Source organism: Panicum hallii, chromosome 5 (assembly GCF_002211085.1).
Source record: "Panicum hallii strain FIL2 chromosome 5, PHallii_v3.1, whole genome shotgun sequence".
In the NCBI taxonomy this organism is placed as follows: Eukaryota; Viridiplantae; Streptophyta; class Magnoliopsida; order Poales; family Poaceae; genus Panicum; species Panicum hallii.
The window spans coordinates 17,545,107-17,564,716 of NC_038046.1; the positions used below are offsets into that span (position 1 = coordinate 17,545,107).

Genomic DNA, 19,610 nt, shown 5'->3' on the forward strand with positions numbered 1-19,610 from the left:
CCCGATCTCTACCTCCTGAATCCTCCTCACAAAGCGTCTGTTGGTATCATCAAATGAGTCCTCCAACTCGAAAATAGGACCCTCATTTTCCCCATTAAACAACTTGTCGAAGTATTCTCGCCATCTGTTCTTGATCTCCTCATCCTTCACCAGAAGTCGATCTGTCCCATCCTTGATGCATTTGATTTGGTTTATATCCCTTGTCTTCCTCTCGCGGGTCCTAACTATCCTATAAATGTCCTTCTCTCCTTCCTTCGTACCTAGCCGTTGATAAAGGTCATCAAAAGCCTGACCTTTCGCTACACTTACAGCTCGCTTTGCAGACCTCTTCGCTAATCTATAGCCCTCGATGTTGGTTGCGCTCTTATCGAGGTGAAGGCGTTTGAAACACTCCTCCTTCTCCTTAATAGCCCTTTGCACCTCGTCATTCCACCACCAAATCTCTTTCACTTCCTGCTTGCCTCCCCTACTCACACCAAACACTTCTGAGGCCACCTTCCGAACACATGTCGCCATCTTTAGCCACATATCATCTACATCTGCTCCTTCTTCCCAAGACCCCTCGCCTAGCATCCTCTCCTTAAACGTTTGCGCCTCTTCCCCTCTAAGCTTCCACCACTTCGTTCTCGCAATCTTGGCACGTTTGTCCCGGTGGGTACGTACCCGAAAATGAAAATCCGCCACCCCAAGCTTGTGTTGGGGGACAACACACTCCCCAGGTATCACCTTACAATCTAAGCAGGCACGTCTATCCTCTCTCCTAGCAAGGATAAAATCGATTTGGCTCGCGTATTGTCCACTATGGAAGGTCACTAGATGGGACTCTCTCTTTCTAAAGAGGGTATTCACTAACAGCAGGTCGTAGGCCAACGCAAAAAAAAGAAGAGAAAGATACGCAAGTTTGACGAGAGCAAAAGGAGGTCAGGCATGCAAAGGCTAGGGAGAACTACCATCACAGAAAGGTTGTAGCCAAATCAAGCATAGAGACTGAATGTGTCTTTGGTAAGAAAGGGAAGATGTGAATGTTAGATGGTAATTGTTCATTGATTTGCTAACAGGGTTGTTCGCATGTACAGGGGGTCATGCATGAACATGTTCCATTGAGTGACACAAATAATATTGATGTACCAGGGGTGATGGTGGAGCCTGTTGCACGGAGTGACGTATCGAATACCGTCGAATTAGATTTTATTCAAACAAATTTACACTATATATTTTAATTACATTATCTTGTGATTTATTGAAATAGTTGTGATTTGTTTATTACAGGTTCATCGAGCGAGGTTGTACCTGACAATGGAAGTGATGGCTGGCTTCATAGAAACAATGGTTACTCACGAAAGTTTGATAGAGGGACCGTTATTTTATGAGATACAAATTTAATGAGGAAGTTCCTACTCGAAATTGAAGATGAAATTATTTTACACATGAAGATTTAGTTTGTTGATACCAAATTTTTTACTACCCAATCTATTTATTTTGTATCATGAAGAAGATCAGAAGGTCACTCCAGTGGAGCGCAAAAGAGAGAAAGAAAGGCAATGTTATACTAATAAGTCTAATGCAAAAATCAAGAAAGGATTTTGAAGCAAAGCGAGTCTCAAGAAAATAGATTTCCAAGCTCACACAAGGTGAATTATTTTAGTCTATGCATTTAGGATTTGCATTGTATATGTTTTCGGTTCATGATTGATGCAATTTTCCACTTGTGGCATACAGGATTTTCATAGTTTGAAACTGTGCAATCCACAATAACGCAGCTAGCTCCTCGCCCAAGGACTAGAAACAACTACCAATGGTGTGATTTCCTGATCCATGAACAATAATTGTTATTGATAATTAGTAACTATAATAATTGAATTACTATCTATGTCTTTTTGTATTATAGGCAGTAGAACCCCCAGAAACAATGATGACGTCGATGAGATGTGTTTGACCACAGTTCAATTTCTTTAAGCAATGCTGGAGGATACTCATAGTCATCAGGACTAGAAGGTGATTTAATAGTATTATTAGTTATTGGTGTTCGTTTAAAAATATATATTTAAGAATTACATATGCTACATCATCAACACTTGTAGTTTTTTATTGCAGATATTAGAATTGGCATAGATACGGACCTTGTACTGTGTGATGGCATCAAATTTGCGGTTGTCGCACCAGTTGAGGAGCTAAATAAGTTCTATGATGAACCATGCTCAGGTTCTGAAGGCCATAAATCTACACTAGAATACATGTATGAGTATATGAGAAGCCGTCAGGGAACTTTCAGAAATAAAAACTTAAGAAATGTTCTTATGAGCTCATCGACTACATGTATTTATAATTTTGTCCCATACATGTATTTATAATTTTGCCATAATTCTGAAGGCCATAAGTCTGCACTGGAATACATGTATTTATAATTTTATCCGATGTTTCATTTTTTATAGCGGAATAAAACATCACAGCCCCTATATCTAAGCTTTTCCACACCCCAAATATATATACATATATCATATGGCCATCATCGTGAGGCTGATGCCAATGGGGGGCGGTACCGCCTCCCTATCGGCACAGCTCAGGCGGGAGGCAGGCGGGAGGGCGGGAGCGGGCGCTATCGCCCCACTCCCGCCCACGTTGGCAGGCGCGCGGGGGCGGGAGGCGGACGGGAGCGAGGCGGCGCGCTGGCGTCGGGCGAGAAGGGTGGGGCGGGAGTGACGTGGCGCGTTTCTATTGGTCCACGCGGAGGTTGAAATAATTAAATCTAGAAAAGAAAAGCTGATGTGGATGAGAGAGAAGTGAGAGCTGACACTATAGCCTGTGCATTGGAGGGGTGGGGTGAGAGTGGGGTGAGAGTGAGGATGAGAGCTGACGTGGCGGGGAGATATCTCCCCCCACCAATGGACTCAGCCTGAATATGATGCATATATATTTATGTAGTGCCTAGCACCTAACTTCATCCACTGCCGGAGAAAGGCACATCAGTGCCGGTCATAGGGAGACTTAGTGCCGGTCCCTGTGACCGGCACTAAATGGCCGGCACTAACGTGACAGCCGTTAGTGCCGGCTTTATTGACCGGCACTAACTGGCGCGTGTTAGTGCCGGTCTGTTACTCCAGCCGGCACTAACTTGCCCGACCCTGCCCGGCTCCTGGCAGCAAGGTTAGTGCCGGCTGGTATAACTGGCCGGCACTAAATCTTTTTTTTATTTACCTTTTGTTTTTTGTTTTTATATGTATAGGGTTTAGGGTTGATGTTCTTACCTTTTGTTTTTCATTTTTCGTTCCATTATACGTATGGCTATGCGTATTTGTACCGTATGCGACTACATAATCGTACTTTTTGCATTGCACAGTAATATTAGGACAGCATATTACACTAATATTATATATATATATATATTCATCATGTATGGAACACTTAGGAGTTTAAAAGTACTTGAGATATTACAAATTAGTAAGAACATCAACTATAGTAATTTATCAAATTCCCCGTCGTCGGATCTTTTTCGGCGACGCTTGTACGGACATCGCCATAAAATTCGCCCTTAGGATTTATGACTTCATCGAGCAGGAATCCGCATATAGCTTCTTGAATTGCCCTGATCCGAGCCATTTCAATGAGTTCTTCTTTCATCTGCCAATGCTGTCACATTTTTCGAAAAAACATGAGAATAAAAGATAATGAATTAAAATGATGAGCAGATGTGATTGTGCTCACGTACATTGAATGCCTCCACTGTCATTTGCCCTTTTTCACTTGCAAAAGTGTTGATCCACTCGCATACGTAGTATCCACATAAGTTGTTTCCTTGTCCCTGTCTCCAACACTATGGACAAATGTGGGTTAAGATATAGAATTTTTCTGATGTTTATTACGAATGACATTAGTAGCGAGAGTATATTCATACCGGAAAATCAGTCACCCAACAAAGAGGCTCGATTTCACCTATGGGCAAGCCTATGTGTTTGCGGAGGTAGCGATGCCATGCAGTATTTACCACCTCGATGAGATCTTGGTACTTTGATTTATCTTGCCTTAACGAGTCGTACACCAAGACCTTGTGCTCCTCAATCCGAATACAAAGCAATATCCAATGAAAGCTGTGCATATACATACGCATAACCAATTAATGTTGATTAAAATAGTTATTAAATAGTATTATTAATACGAAGGGATTGAAAACAAGAGGCTAACAAAGAATGACTCACTGATGGTTGTATGGCAAGAGAATGAAGGGACACATGCTATTCTTACGCAACCCCCTGTATATAATATTGACTATTTCTTCAGGGTTTTGCTCTACCGTTTTCTCGTGTATAATATCGGGGTCGAAGAACCCGACGTTATGGAAGTTCTTTTTTCGGCAAATTTGAATTTTTGACCTACGGGACACAAGAAAAACGGGGATCAGTCAACACACAAGGCTAAAAATAATGAAACGAGAGACAATACTCACATGCACCATACACTCAGGAGGGACTTGTCAAGGGCATCTTGATGGTATAAATCGTAAAGTGCTTCAAACTCGATTGTAATTCACGAATTCATTCCACCACTCTCGTTGTTTCTTCCAGACTTTATCAAAATCTGGTGTGAGGCCCTTGTTGACAAAGTTTGCCACCAATTTTTTCTTGAACGAGCCGAACTGAATTGCCATCTTCTTAAATGCCCAACCCTTTACTTTGTCAGCTTTGCCCGAGGGAAAGTTGAAGTGCAACAACACCTCTTTCCATAACAAATCTTTCTCTGAATCTGGCACGATATCTTCAGGTCGATCAGAGACTTTATTTCTCTTCCAAAGCTTGTACTTTATGGGGACGTTCTCCCTAACAAGATATCCCAATTGATTTACAAAGGTCGTCTTAATTTGACCAGGGGCTAGTGGCTCGCCGGTTGCTTCGTTGATCTCCGTGATGGTCGTACATCCTACCATCTTCCTCTTGGAGCCACGTTTCCGTTTAGGCTTCGTCGATCCTGATGCCTGAAAGAATCACAAATTTATTAAGCGGGTTGCTAGCATCTAGTGGACGTCGCGGCAGGTATTGACAAAACGTTTATCCTGATGCCTGGAAGAATCACTAAATTTCATACCTCGGCTTCCTCGATATTTTCTTCTTCCTCCCCACTAATATCTTGCTCCTGGTCGCCATGATAATGCAAGTTTAAAAATTGGCTGCCATCGTTCTCATCCTCATGAAACTCTTGAGCTACTTGCCCAGTACTACCACAAATGAGCTCGTGCATTAACTCGTCTTGGTTGTCCGTAGGATCCATTTCCACTACCCGAAACAATAAAAAAACATTAAGTATTTTCTAGTACTAATAAAATGTATGTATTTGCAAGGTTTAAAATGTATGTATTTGCAAGGTTTAAAATGTATGTATTTGCAAGGTTTCAGTCTTAACATTTCGAGGTTCGTACCCGTGCATTGCTACGGGCGATGAAAACAAATTACAGTAATACACAGAGTACAGGGAACACATAATACAATTAGACACAATATCACATAAATGAAAGAATAGCCTCTGTAATCATATTGAAATGAAAAAAGCAAAAAAAAATAAAAAATCAACAGATCTTCCAGTAGCGTGATGCTTGATGATATCAACTGAAACCAACACATTAAGCATTGAGCATTACACGTACATCAAGCATTGACCACACACAATATGTCATACAACTCTTAGATCACCAATTACCGAAGAATATAACTCATATACCTCCTCCATCGACCTTCGAGTTTGTTCGACTTTTATCAGTATTCCAATTACCGAAGAATAATCAAGCAAATGCAGATATAAACCTTCTTCAGCAGATTCTTCGGAGGGCGAGGAGGAGGTCCGGAGGGAGGGGTCGACAGTGGGGGCCGGAGCTTCGGGCGCCGCAGCAATGGCGCGAGGACACCGAGCAGTGGCGCGAGGACCTCGAAGTGGCAGGGGCAGCCGGGCGGCCGGGCTGCGCGGAACTAGCAGTCACCAGCCAGTGTGAATCCATCGAAACACAAAACTCCATAAAGTATGTATTGTTTCAAGCATAAACACATTCAAGGAAGTATTGATTCACACACATGCATCAGTCAACATCAGGGTAAAACCACTGAAGCCCAACTAGTCCTGAATACCACACAACGCGAAACACTGTTGGATATGCTCAAAATCCCAGTTTATCTCTGCATGCCATCTTATCTATTCAGAAATTTAGCATAACATCATCAACTATGGTTTGTGTTGGCTCATTCTATAATCTCCTCAAAACAAAACCTGCTCACTAGCAATGTAGGAGTAGGTGTGATCAGAAATCAAATATCTAAATACATTGAAATCTTTTCTTTTTCCAAAACACTGAAACACTTTCTAAAATTAACACCTAGCTCAATGCACTACTCTCTATATATAAAAATTTAGAGGGAAGATTTGCAAGTACTTCAAAGGACGTTTGCTTTATCTAAGTTTATGTAAACGTAGCCAATTGCGTGCATTACTGGCTCATTGCTCCTCTGAAACGTTCTAGATTTAGAACGCCTAAATAAGATTCTGCTGAAATTGCAACACTAGCTCAAGCATTCCGGGAAGATGAAACAATTTGGATTTAGACGCCTCTACCTGACCATCTAACTTTAGCAAACAGTTTGCACCAAGAAATCCCGACAATCAAACGCAGAACACTAGTACATCAGCATTAGCAGGCCGTGAGCAAGAACAAGAAGTTTCCATGCCGACGCTACATTATTTAAGACCACTAATATGTGCAGGATGTGCTCACCTCAAATCCGTTTCAATGAGGATATTACAGAGGAGTGAGCAGAATAGAAAATATATAGCACTAATAATATCCTTAGTTCAGAATGATAGTGCATCTTGATTTTTTTACACCTATATTGACTGAAAACAATGGGTGGTACTTCTTTAAACATCATTGCATCTTGATCTTTTTTATACACCTTTATTGACTGAAACGATTGGACAGTACTACTTAAACATCATATCATCAATTGGGAATAGTCTTCAGGATAGCAAACTTTAGTATTATCTGTTTTTTTAGAATTGATCCCATTTCTGCCCCTTATATGAGGTGTGCCTATCAACATTCTACATTGATCCAATTTTATCACATGTGAGCTGTACAACTGAGGTTTTATTTATTCAATAAGTTCCTAATCGAATAAGTAGCACTGAGATTAGATGAATTGAGTCTGTAAACTTGTAATATGGCACTGCAACTGTGTGCCACTTAATGTTTATAATGCTGCAAAACAAGCAATGAACAGGACTAGAGGCTGCAGTGGAGGCAGCTCTTGAGTTCTTGGAAAAGGTAGAAAAGACGTGACTACCCTGATCCCTCTGTCTATTAATGTATGGCTTGTGTAGTCATAAATAAGTTTGCAAGTAATTTTTGACGTATAATTGCTCTTGCAATATATTGTTATTAGTTGCTAAAAGATCAACATCATATTAAGAGAACTTCTATACAGGCAAGGAGGCAAGACAAGATACATGGCCAGGAGATGACAAGGTGCTCACCGCGAGGAGGAGGTCCGGAGGGAGGGGTCGACGGTGGGGGCCGGAGCTTCGGGCGCCGCAGCAATGGCGGGAGGACGCCGAGCAGGGGCAGCCGGGCGGCCGGGCTTGCGCGGAACGGGCCGCGCGCGAGGACGACGAGGTGCGCTGCGGCCGGAGCTTCGGGCGGCGGCGGCAATGGCGCGAGGACGACGAGGTGCGCTGCGGCCGGAGCTTCGGGCGGCGGCGGCAATGGCGCGAGGACGCGGAGCAGTGGCGCGAGGACCCCGAGGCGGGGGGGGGGGTGCAGTCGGGCGGCCGGGCTGCGCGGAACGGGCCCCGCGCGAGGACGACGAGGTGCGCGGCGGCCGGAGCTTCGGGCGGCGGCAGCAACGGGGCGAGGGCGTCGGGGCGGCGGTAAGTTGGGGGCGACGTCGATCTGAATGCCAAGGAGTTAACTTGTTGGGGAGATGGCTAGGTTAGTGCCGGCTGACATTACCAGCCGGCACTAACTTGTCCACCTGACGTCAGGTGCGCGCGTTAGTGCCGGCTGGTAGTGCTAGCCGGCACTAACGTGCTAACGATAGTGCCGGCTGGTATTACCAGCCGGCACTAACGTGCACCATGCGCGCGGGAATTGGCGCGCGGGAACTGGCCACGCCAATTCCCATTTACACTAAATTTGTAGTATTCTTAAATTAGATCAACATAGGCTTAATAATTAGAATAATATAACAAACATTACATCTTATTTTTAGCTACACAATAATTATAGTAATTATATGTACACAATAATAATAGTAATTGAAGTAAATTAACGAATATGCAACCATTATCAATTATGTGTAGCGTAAAGGGTTTATATGTGTATATGTTTCTATTATTGATAATAAATCGAAAACATTTCATTTTGATTCATGCAAAATTGTTCAAAAAACTTTTCAATAGTAGCCTATAGAATGATGTAATCAATTCTCATATTACTTGATTATTTATTTGTAATTTAATGTTTCAATGCTTCTAGTAATACAAAATTTGTGAATGTAAATAATATTTATACCATGCAAAAATATAGTATTATCTGAAGATGATATTATGTCATAATTGGATAAATAGTATCAAGAATTGAGATAAATACGATACGGTGCGTTACATTACATCACTGATTGAGAGAATTCAATACATAATTTATATAAAACTACTACTCATTATCATTATCTACTGGAACATTGATAATCTTCCTTTTGACGAAAGTGCCTTGAGCGTGATCACAGCGTAAGTAAGGTGTGTCCTCTTTGGATAAGAGGATGCTAGGGTCAACATCAACTGAGAATGGAGGAAGGTCATCAATTTGGTCATAATCTTCCGAATTGTCCGAAATATCCTCAACTCCAACAACTTTTCTTTTTCCAGGAAGAACTATGTGCCGTTTCGGCTCATTTCCAGTCTTGTCTGCTTCAGACGTCTTATCTGACTTCTTCTTCGGTTTGCTCGACATGTCCTTCACATAGAACACTTGTGTCACATCCTTGGCTAGAACAAATGGTTCATCTTTATATCCAATCTTTTTAAAGTCAACTATGGTCATCCCATACCGGTCCTTCGTTACGCCTCCTCCAGCCACCCATTCGCAATGAAATAAAGGGACAACTATGGGTCCATATTCAAGTTCCCATATCTCCTCTATGACACCATAGTAGTTGTTCTTTTCTCCATTACTATTTACTATACACATACGGACACCACTGTTTTGGTTGGTGCTTTTTCTGTCTTGAGCTCTCGTATAAAATGTATACCCATTGATTTCGTACCCTTGGTATTGCTGGACAGTGATTGATGGTCCCCTAGCCAGCCATTGAAGTTCTTGATCAACTGTGTTGTTGCCCAATAATTTTCGTCTAAACCAGCCGTCAAAAGTTTTTATATGTTGGCGTGTAATCCAAGAAAGATTCTTTTGTGGATTTTCAGACTGTATAATATTCATGTGCTCATCAATATATGGAGCCACCTTGGATGAATTCTGAAGAACCGTGAAGTTTGCTTGGCTGAATTCACTACAAGGGATGTGCACATTACATTTCTTTCCTAGTGTGCCTTTTCCCTTTAGTCGCCCCTCATGGTGTGACACGGGGAGCCCAATCGGATTGAGATCAGGAAGATAGTCAACGCAAAACTCAATGACCTCCTCGGTTCCATAGCCCTTAGCAATGCATCCTTCTGGGCGAGAACGTTTACGCACGTACTTCATCAATACTGCCATGAATCTCTCGAAAGGAAACATATTGTGTAGAAAAATAGGACCCAGAATAGTTATTTCTGTCACAATATGAACTAGAAGGTGTGTCATAATATTGAAGAAGGAAGGTGGGAAGACCATCTCAAAGCTGACAAGACATTCGACAATGTCTTTCTGCAGCTTTATTAGATTATTTGGATTAATTGCTTTCTGTGAAATTTCATTCATGAATGCACAAATCTTTACAACTGCCAATCTCACATTTTCCGGTAGAACACCCCTCAGTATAACCGGAAGTAATTGTGTCATCAGAACGTGGCAGTCATGGGACTTCAAGTTTTGAATTTTCTTCTCTTTCACATTTATTATGCCCTGTATATTTGAGAAGTACCCAGACGGGACCTTGATACTGTTCAAGCAATCGAACATGTTTTCCTTCTCCTCTTTACTCAGATTATAGCTGGCAGGTTTTAAATAGTGGCGTCCTTTGTCTCTCTTCTCGGGTTGCAAGCCTTGTCGCCCGGCTAGCATCCACATGTCGCGCCTTGCTTCCAATGTGTCTTTTGACTTACCATACACTCCCAGAAAGCCTAGTACGTTGACGCAAAGATTTTTCGATAGATGCATCACATCAATTGCGTTGCGAACCTGTAAGACTTGCCAATAAGGTAGGTTCCACAATATAGATTTCTTCTTCCACATTGGAACATGTCCCTGGTCATCCTTCGGAACAGGTTGGCTACCGGGACCCTTTCCAAATACTACCTTCACATCCTTGATCATCGAGAACACACGCTTTCCATTACGGAACACAGGCTTACGACGAGTTTCGGGCTCTCCTTTGAAATGCTTCCCTTCGGTTCTTAGGGGGTGATCGGTAGGAAGGAATCGGCGATGGCCCATGTATACGCACTTCTTACAGTGTTTCAAATAAATGCTATCGGTTTCATCATAACAGTGGGTGCAGGCCATGTATCCCATGTTCGACTGTCCCGAAAGTTTTGCAAGTGCAGGCCAATCATTGATGCATACAAAAAGCAAAGCTCGGAGGTTGAAAGACTCCTGTTTATACTCATCCCACACATGTACACCTTCTTCTTTCCAGAGCAGTAAGAGATCATCCATCAAGGGTTGCAGGAACACATCAATATCGTTGCCAGGTTCTTTTGGCCCTTCTATAAGCACCGGCATCATGATGAACTTACGCTTCAGGCATAACCAAGGAGGAAGGTTGAACATACATAGGGTCACGGGCCATGTACTATGAGCGCTGCCAAACTCACCGTACGGATTCATTCCATCCGCACTTAGAGCAAATCTTATATTCCTTGGGTCGTTGTCAAATTGAGGATACTCTCGGTTAAGGTTTCTCCACTGGGACCCATCTGCTGGGTGTCTGATCATGTGATCCTCCTTACGGTCTTCTTTGTGCCACCGTATCAACTTAGCGTTGTCCTTGTTTTTGAAAAAACGCTTCAGACGTGGTATTATAGGGAAGTACCACACCAACTTTGCGGGAACTCTCTTCTTTACCGGCTCCCCATCAACATCACCTGGATCATCTCGTCTGATCTTATACCGCAATGCGCTGCAAACAGGACAAGCTTCCAAGTTCTCGTATTCGCCGCGATACAGGATGCAGTCGTTAAGACATGCGTGAATCTTCTGCACGTCCAATCCAAGAGGGCAAACCATCTTTTTAGCTTCGTATGTTGTTGACGGCAGTTCATTACCCTCAGGAAGCATGTTCTTTACAATCTTTAGTAGCTCACCAAATCCCTTATCGGTGACACCATTAGTTGCCTTCCATTTCAGCATCTCTAGCGTGGTACCCAACTTCTTCTGCTCCGGTTTGCAATTAGGGAACAACGGCCTTTTGTGATCCTCCAACATCTTCTCAAACTTTAATGCCTCCTTCACAGTGTCACTGTCTTTCTGTGCATCAAGCAACGCCTGACCTAGCTCGTCAGGTGGCTCCTCTTGTGCAACATTTGCTTCACCCTCGTCCATTGGTTCATCTTGAAAGCCACCTGCTTCATGAACCCATGCCCAATCTGGAAGATTGTTATCACCATCGTCATCTTCTTTATTATCTTCCATCATAACTCCAACTTCGCCGTGCTTAGTCCAAAGGCTATAGTTACTCATGAAACCATTCAAGGCCAGGTGATTCCATAGAGTTTCTCTTTTCCGGAATTCCTTTTTATTTTCGCAAACACTGCATGGACAACACATTAAACCCTTTGGCGACCTATTGGCCATTGCTGCCTTGAGAAAAGAATCTAAACCCTGAATCCACGCCGAGGTGCTCCGGCTTCCGTGCATCCATTGCCGGTCCATCTGTACAAATTAAAAAAAATCATGCTCATCTGTACTATGAATTTAGAAAAGTCTAAACGACTGATAATTTAAAACGGAACGGAGGGAGTAGCTTTGAGAGTGAAACTGTGAGAAACTCTCCAGAGGCATATCCAAGGTTTGGAAATTCTAAAAAAAATCAGACATACATACATCGGGATATTTATAATTTGCAGAAATTTTTCTAGAGATTATTATATGGCTTGTGCATTTATTGTGTGCGGGTTGTCCAATAGATCACGACCCCCTTTTTGTACATCTTGCTGTGGTGCATTTGCTTTGTCGGGATTGATTTTAGTTTGTTGGGCTTGTGCATGTAATAACTAGTGGGTGCCCTGATTTGTTTCGTATTGTGGCCATGAACCCCACAACAACAAGTCTATTTGTCATGTTTTCATAATCAGATCCATTATTTTAATAATTAGCTCATTACCTAAATAAGCTAAATTTATCACTATAGAAGGAAATTTATCAATAATTAGCTCATTGTCCCTCATCCTTAAAATCTCTAAAATTTTGCATAGTAACATATACACATGCCCCCGTGAAATAATTCAAATAAATTACTCTAAATGTGTCATAGTCAAACTATCTAGAAAACCTTCTCTAAAAAGTAACAAATCGATTCTATTTTGCTCAAATTAATGAACAAATCGGAAAATGATGCTCCTTTTTTCCTCAACCTTAAAATCACTATTTTCTTTATATAGAAAGCATGAAACAAAAAATAAACACCGTGAAAGAAGAGTGGAAGAAGATACTCACCTTTGGTGCACTTGGATGGGTGAAATCCTCACAAATTTGGAGAAAAATGGGCAGCACCTCCCCTGTAACACGCCATGGGAGTGAGAAGAGCCCGGTTGAATGCTCGGGAAGGAGGAGTGCCAAATGAAATGGAGGGCTGGGGGTTTGGAGTGGCCGGTATATAAGGGGCAAGTTAGTGCCGGCTAGTGGCTTTAGCCGGCACTAAATGTGTACGTTTAGTGCCGGCTAAAGCCACTAGCCGGCACTAACTTGTAATTGACCAGGTTAGTGCCGGCTAGAAATGCGGACCGGCACTAACGTGCGTTTTGACCGTTGTGCCAGCTGTCTGACAGTTGGGGGGATCGCACGTTAGTGCCGGCTGGTAACTCTAGCCGGCACTAACGTGCCCGCCTTACACTGTTGAGGCACGTTAGTGCCGGCTCATTATTGACCGGCACTAACGTGCTGGTACCGATAGACCGTTTTCTAATAGTATATGCATGCTTTGATCATTCAATCTATTTATGCTGGCGCTAATTCCAATTTTAATTTGCCAGCTATATATATATGTATATATATATATATCCGGGATATCGGATAATCCAATGCCATATATAGTGCTTGCTTTTTCCGCCGAGCCACTGGATATTTCCCCGTATCTGGAAACCTACCTGCTTGCCATTAGTTCAGACAAGAGATTTGTTGCAGAAAAAGGAAAAAAACGCTCGATTCTGAAAGCTGACTTTGTGTCTAGTCTTATCAGGGCACTGATGCTTGATCATATAGAAATCCATGAACAGGAGCTCCAAAGTAGACGCGACTAATGCCGTTACGACAGAGAAAAGAAGTAAGAATTAGTGCAGCAGGACAATTATTAGAGGGCACCGGTTCTTGTTACTTTTCTACTCATCTTTCTTCTCCGTTAAAGTATTAGCGTTGAAGGAAATGCTCTCTTTACGGAATGGAGTGATCATTTGCATCAGATGCTAATAATAACGTATTTTTTTCTGCCAATTAACGTGCATAATCACATGTTTTGTTCACAATAATACAATATGACATTGTTTTCTATTATCTGTATTTGATTTACGATATTACTGATCCAACATTGTATAGAATTTTTGAGCAAACCAAAAACTCATATCTTTAATTTCAAGCAACTCAATTATATGTACATTCTTCAATAATCAGTTTTTCTGATTTATGATCGCGTTTTGCGGCGCCCTAGCTCTCCATACAGGAGGAGGAAAAGGACCGAAAGCAGTGGGCAGCCCCGGGCACTCAGATTATATTATTATCACGATGGAAATCATTTTATTGTTTTATTTCCAGCAAAAGATTTATTCTTCTTGATTAGGCAAATACATTGAGTTTTGATTGAGTTAATTAATTTTTTGTAGCATGGTAGATAGAGCTTGGAACAGTAATATTGTCTTTTTTTGTAATTATATTTTCACAGCTTTTTAAAGTATGGAAATTCAGAGCGCACAAAGAGTGAGAGCACTAGATTTGGTCTCCGATGAGGACGACATCTCCAATTTACATGAGCTTTTTTATGCCCGAAGAGCCTTACTATCTGAATAATGACGTCATAAATCAAGGAAAAGTACGTAGGCAATGCAGCAGTCAGCGCGCCTGCCATCGTGTGAATCTTATGGCAGGTGCGATTATATATATTAGACGTGACATGACTACTCACCGACCTTGTCTCATGTGCATGCAAAGAGACCTAAGAACATTTAAGAAATTATTAAACTTGAAAATTACAAAGTGTCGAACGGGTGGCTACTAGTTGCGGCTAGCTAGCCTGAGAATAAACCTACAGAGCTGTGGTGCTATGTGTATTTTATAGTAGAAGAGGAGACTACATAATTTGAGAAGAATCACTAAGCAAATGGAGGCGGCAGCGCCAATGATGAACGAAAATAAACTAAGTACAATAAACTAATGCTCAGCTATATATATATGAACCCCTCTCGGTTCTCCATTTTTCATAAACACAAGTTAATAACTATGCCCATTCCGCCATTAAACACAAGCTACAGATTCATGAAGGTCTGAGCTCTGAAGCATATGGGATTCAAATCCGCTGACAGCCTGAAACACCTGCTGCTGGAAGCATAGGAGAGATTCAGCTCGGCTGAAAGGTTTGGCTTGGTGGTGACAGAAGAGAGTGAGCACACGTGGTTGCTTCCCTGCATGCGTTTCTCATGCTAGGAGCTACGCGTGCTCACTTCTCTTCCTGTCACCCACCCTCTCTTCTCTATTAATTTCCCGTCGATTGAATGTAAGCTTAAGCTACGCCTTTGAAGCTTTTAATTTGTAAAAACACGTGCATGAATGTCTTCTAGTTTTCTTTCTACCTTGAAACTAGCTTAATCTTCTAGTTTCTTTCTTTATTTTAGAATTTTCTTTTTTCGAAGAAAGTTTTAGAGTTTTCTTTCTTTTTGTGTTTTGATACCCTCATTTGAGGTTTGATGTTTAGAGTCCAAAGAACTCTTCTAACATTGGTTGTATGTATCCACCAAATTGATATAGAGACCAGTTTATCCTTTATCTAAAAAACGTGTATGAATGTCTTATTTAATTTGGAGCACAAACTAGCTCGCGCTTGCAAGGGCATCCTTAGTTTATTATTAGACCTCTGTATTTCGCCAAAGCACTGGTAAATATCCATTTAGCTTACAAGCATGTTTTGGCCGACATTTTCAGAAGCTAAGTAAGGCGTATTACCAGTATTCAAGCAACAAGCTTAAGTTATGTTTTATAACTGAAGTTATAGGTAAACTAGCAGCTGCAGATATAAGTTATGAAGTTTTCGAAAAAACTTATAAAGCTTTCTGCTTATTACCCTTATTGCAAATATAAGTCCATTTGTACTAGAGGTCTTTTATGATGCACAATACCACCACTTAGTGATGTACAGTATAGATAAGGTCTAACACTTCATTAGTAAGGATAATTTTATAATTATTTTCCAGTTATAAATGAAAATGAAGGGACGGAATTAGAAAGATAGTCCAATGAAATGGACCATGATATTATTAATATTTTTTTCATAGTACCTTATACGTTTGTTACGGTGCTTGGGGGCAGGAGGCAACATCAAATATCCATGGGGTACCCTTACTTCAGTTTTTTTATTTCACATTTCTCAGTAAAAAAATTCCTCTCACCACAATTATTCTCAGCCATTGATCTTAGAAAGAGAGGATTTGTTATAACTAAGGGTAGTTTAGGAATTCTTGTGCCCCTAATTAATTATGTCACCGGTTTATTCTCGCCGTAGGAGATCGAAGGAATCCCCTCTTCGTGCTGCGCTTGCGGAGGGGCTCGCCAGCGCCCGCCGGCGCAGGGTCTCGCCGTTGGCATTCCAATCCAGCGAAACGGACTCGCACGACCAAGCCACCATCACCCGATCGACGCGGCACAGCATCCCTTCGCAGCACAGCACATTAGAACTTAAGGGCCAGAAGATTGCACCAGTTCTGATCGCTGGAGCTCCAGGAGAACGTTGGCTTCAAGCCTTCAACGCTGATCGCCGGAGCTCCAAGTTCTGCTCGGCGACGCGGCAGATGTGCACAGCCGCCAACACGTTGTGCACGCCTCCCATGGTCTTTCTCGACTCCACAATGGCAAGCGTGCCCAGCGCCAGGGCAGCGTGCGCAGGGAGGAGGAGGGCAGCGGTTCCTGTGTAGGTGCCGCCGAAGGAGTGGCTTGCCAGCGGTGTCGGCGCCTCGCCAAGCTGTATCCTGCAGGTGGGCGGCATCGCGCTTCCTAGTCGTCTCGGGCTGCTGGCACGAGCGCTGCTGCGTCAGAGAAGGTAGGGCCTGAGCGCCGGGGTCCACGCTCAAGGCCGGAACCGGTGTCCGTGGCACGAATTTGAGGGATGGGAGAACGGGCCGCTGCTTGGCGTGAGGGGTCTCGGATGTTGCCGGTGGCGGCGCGAGCTCGCCCAGCGCTATGCGCCCGTGCCCCTACGGTGGTGCCATGCCTTCTGGCCGTCCCTGCTCCTTGACACCAGCGCTGCACCGCTTAGCCGGCCCCGCCCCGCTCGTGCCGTGCCGCCATCCCGGCCCGGACCAAGGGACATGCGATGGCGGGGGTTGGCCCTCGGCGGGAGCGGCAGCAATGGAGGACGAGGATGACTTTGATCATTGTATTACTGACTGAAAAAGAAAATACTAAATAACCTTTAATATTGTTTCTATAAGTGGTTCCTGGCCCACAAAATAATAGGTTCCGGTCCACGTCTTGGGTTCTTCGTAGTAGGTTACTCCTATTTTATAACCATTGGATCTGGATCCCTCAATAGCTCTTAAAATTTTCAAGCACTGTAAAATTTTTCATATCACTCACATCTATACCACTATTAAATTTTCCAGTAGTATACAATTAATTTGAACATTCGAATGTTCTATATTAGTTATTTTCAAACACTAGTACAGAAATAAAAGATCTCTTGTACTAAGTCCAATTTCATTAACTTTGACCATTAGTTCTGAAATTTCTATAGGTTGACGACATACGATTTATATTTTATAAAAGATATTTCCTGTAATGAATCTAGTAATTTTAACCTTGTATTGCCGGTCTCTATAAAAATTCTATATGTCAATATAATGGTCATAGTTATAGAATTTTGATTTATTACGAATCTAAATGAACTTAGATTGGAGGAAGTACGTATTAAAGATAGGTGTGAAGTCCAATTGAAAAAATATGGAGCTCATGGTGTCCGATGATGCCCCTGAAGGCAGAAGGAACAGATATATAAGCCAAGACTAAAGCCCCATTTGGTAGGGATTTGGATCCTCCGGCTGTTAGGAAGCAGTGAAGTCAAAAGGCTGGCTTCACCAGCTTATAGTTCATTTCGGTCATAGGCTTTTGCTACAGTGTGCAATGTTTTCCTAGAACCATAGCCGTTTAGTGGTTTCTCTAGCTCGCTTGGCGTGCTGAAAAACCTGAAGCCCTTGCATACGTATACCAACGTGTGCTCTTGCATTTCAATTAGATGAGTCTTCAAGCTTAAGCCTCTACCATGTAGCAGCACGATTGCTATTGCTCTCTGATGATGATGAGATGACACATAATTTGGAGATCCATGCTGGTAGATTCCAGATTGGACTCATATAGTGGTCAAGGTTTCATACAAATTTTTTTACAAAATCTTTCACATTCATAATTTGATTTTGCCATGAGGCCTCCAAATAATGAATTTTTACTAAGAGAAAGAAATTACATATAGTCCACCCAGAATTTTGTTCAAATTTAATTGCAATGTTTGAATCCTTAGTTCTACTGTGTTCACTGTGCAAACCTAGTGAAAATTTTCTAAATCCGCTACTGAATAAGCTCTGCTCTGGCCTTTATTTTTGTTACATCTCTTGCCCACAGAGAATCGTTGCTAATCGTGCTTAGAGGCCAATTTAGGGGCTTGGGTGGCAGGCTATCCTGTTAAGTTGGGCTGGGCCCAACATCAAAGTTTTTGTTGGGCGGTTAGCTTAGGTTCTAGACCTTTTTCCTGATCCCGTGATGGGGCGCATGTATGTTGTTCTGCTGCAATTCAATCCTTCTTATGCAAGATTTGAGCTTCCACACCTTTCTGTATTTAAGATTATATTAGTATTATAAGGATGGATAGCTGATATGAGGTGGGGAGAATAAACAAACAGTTCATATGGATGACATGTGCCATAATTGGATTAGAGGGGTTGAGTTGGGAATTAATCACTTTGAATCTCCAATTTAAATTTTTTTTTCTTTTAAACTATGATTGTTTTTACTCCGTTTAGACCAGCATTTTGTTTATGATAAATACAAAAAAAATATCCAAAATGAGTATATGTTCAGATTTTTTAAAAACCAAGTTTGAATTTTACCATGTCACACCTCTATTGTCATTGGCGATAGCATATCAAGTAAAGGACGAGCGCTCTCATATTCGCCCCCTTGAAACACCATGTGAGAAATCACTAAAATCTTCTTAAAGATTTGGTGGTGTGGAGTATGTTCTAATCAAACATCCCACAATATTTGAACTTAAACAATGACTTCATTTTACGAGTAGAAACAAAAAGGCAAATACAAACGTTTGCCATTTGTTCAGTCCATTCGACCTATCTTTAGACAGGTTGTTGAGTTTAAACTTAAGGGGGTATTTGATGCCTTGATGGCACAATAATCTACATCAAAGAAGGTTTTTGTTTTTAAAATTATGACCATTATGTTGCACCAGTAAGTATAGCAGCAGTCCTTTCGGGCGATAGCTTCGACTCACCGCCTCACCGGTGTCATACATTCCCAACGGATTCATGGTTTTAAGGAGACAACGAAATCGCCACTAAATTGAAGAATACAGTAGAGAACGGCACCAGAGACCAAAAGAGAAAAAAAGGCTAACCTGAAACAAAGGTTGCGGATTGTGACTCGAAATTAGAAGCATCCCCAATCCAGGCATTCCATATATAGAAACAAAAAGGTATGCTAATTAAGAAAAGGAGGTTGCTGCCTGCTTTCAATTGAAAACAGCATCATCATCTTCTTGTGTGCCAGCCTAGAGAAGAGCGCTGGCGTGACAATGACATGCCGGATTGGCTCCCTGCCCTAGCTTTTCCTCGCTTTCAGTGGCGCTGGCGCGGCACACCCAGAGAGATCCGCCTCGAGAGCAGCGGAACGGCCATGGGGTCACCTCACATGCCACGAAAGACGCGCGTATACCCGGCGAGCGACGACGAGGGAAAGGAGAAAGGGAGAGGGATACGGCCAGGAAAGACGCGCTTGTAGCCGT

At 42.3% G+C, this 19,610-nt stretch overlaps 1 protein-coding gene across 1 annotated transcript; it reads right to left on the reverse strand.

The window, feature by feature from the left end:
• Nucleotides 1-8,725: 8,725 nt before the first annotated feature.
• LOC112891520 lies at nucleotides 8,726-11,953 on the reverse strand (the record flags this gene model as incomplete). Its single annotated transcript, XM_025958403.1, has 3 exons — nucleotides 10,367-11,953; nucleotides 9,980-10,213; nucleotides 8,726-9,724 (listed from the first exon to the last, which is right to left on the reverse strand). Coding segments are annotated over exons 1-3 (2,820 nt in total), but the record flags the coding sequence as incomplete, so codon positions are not given.
• Nucleotides 11,954-19,610: the final 7,657 nt, after the last annotated feature.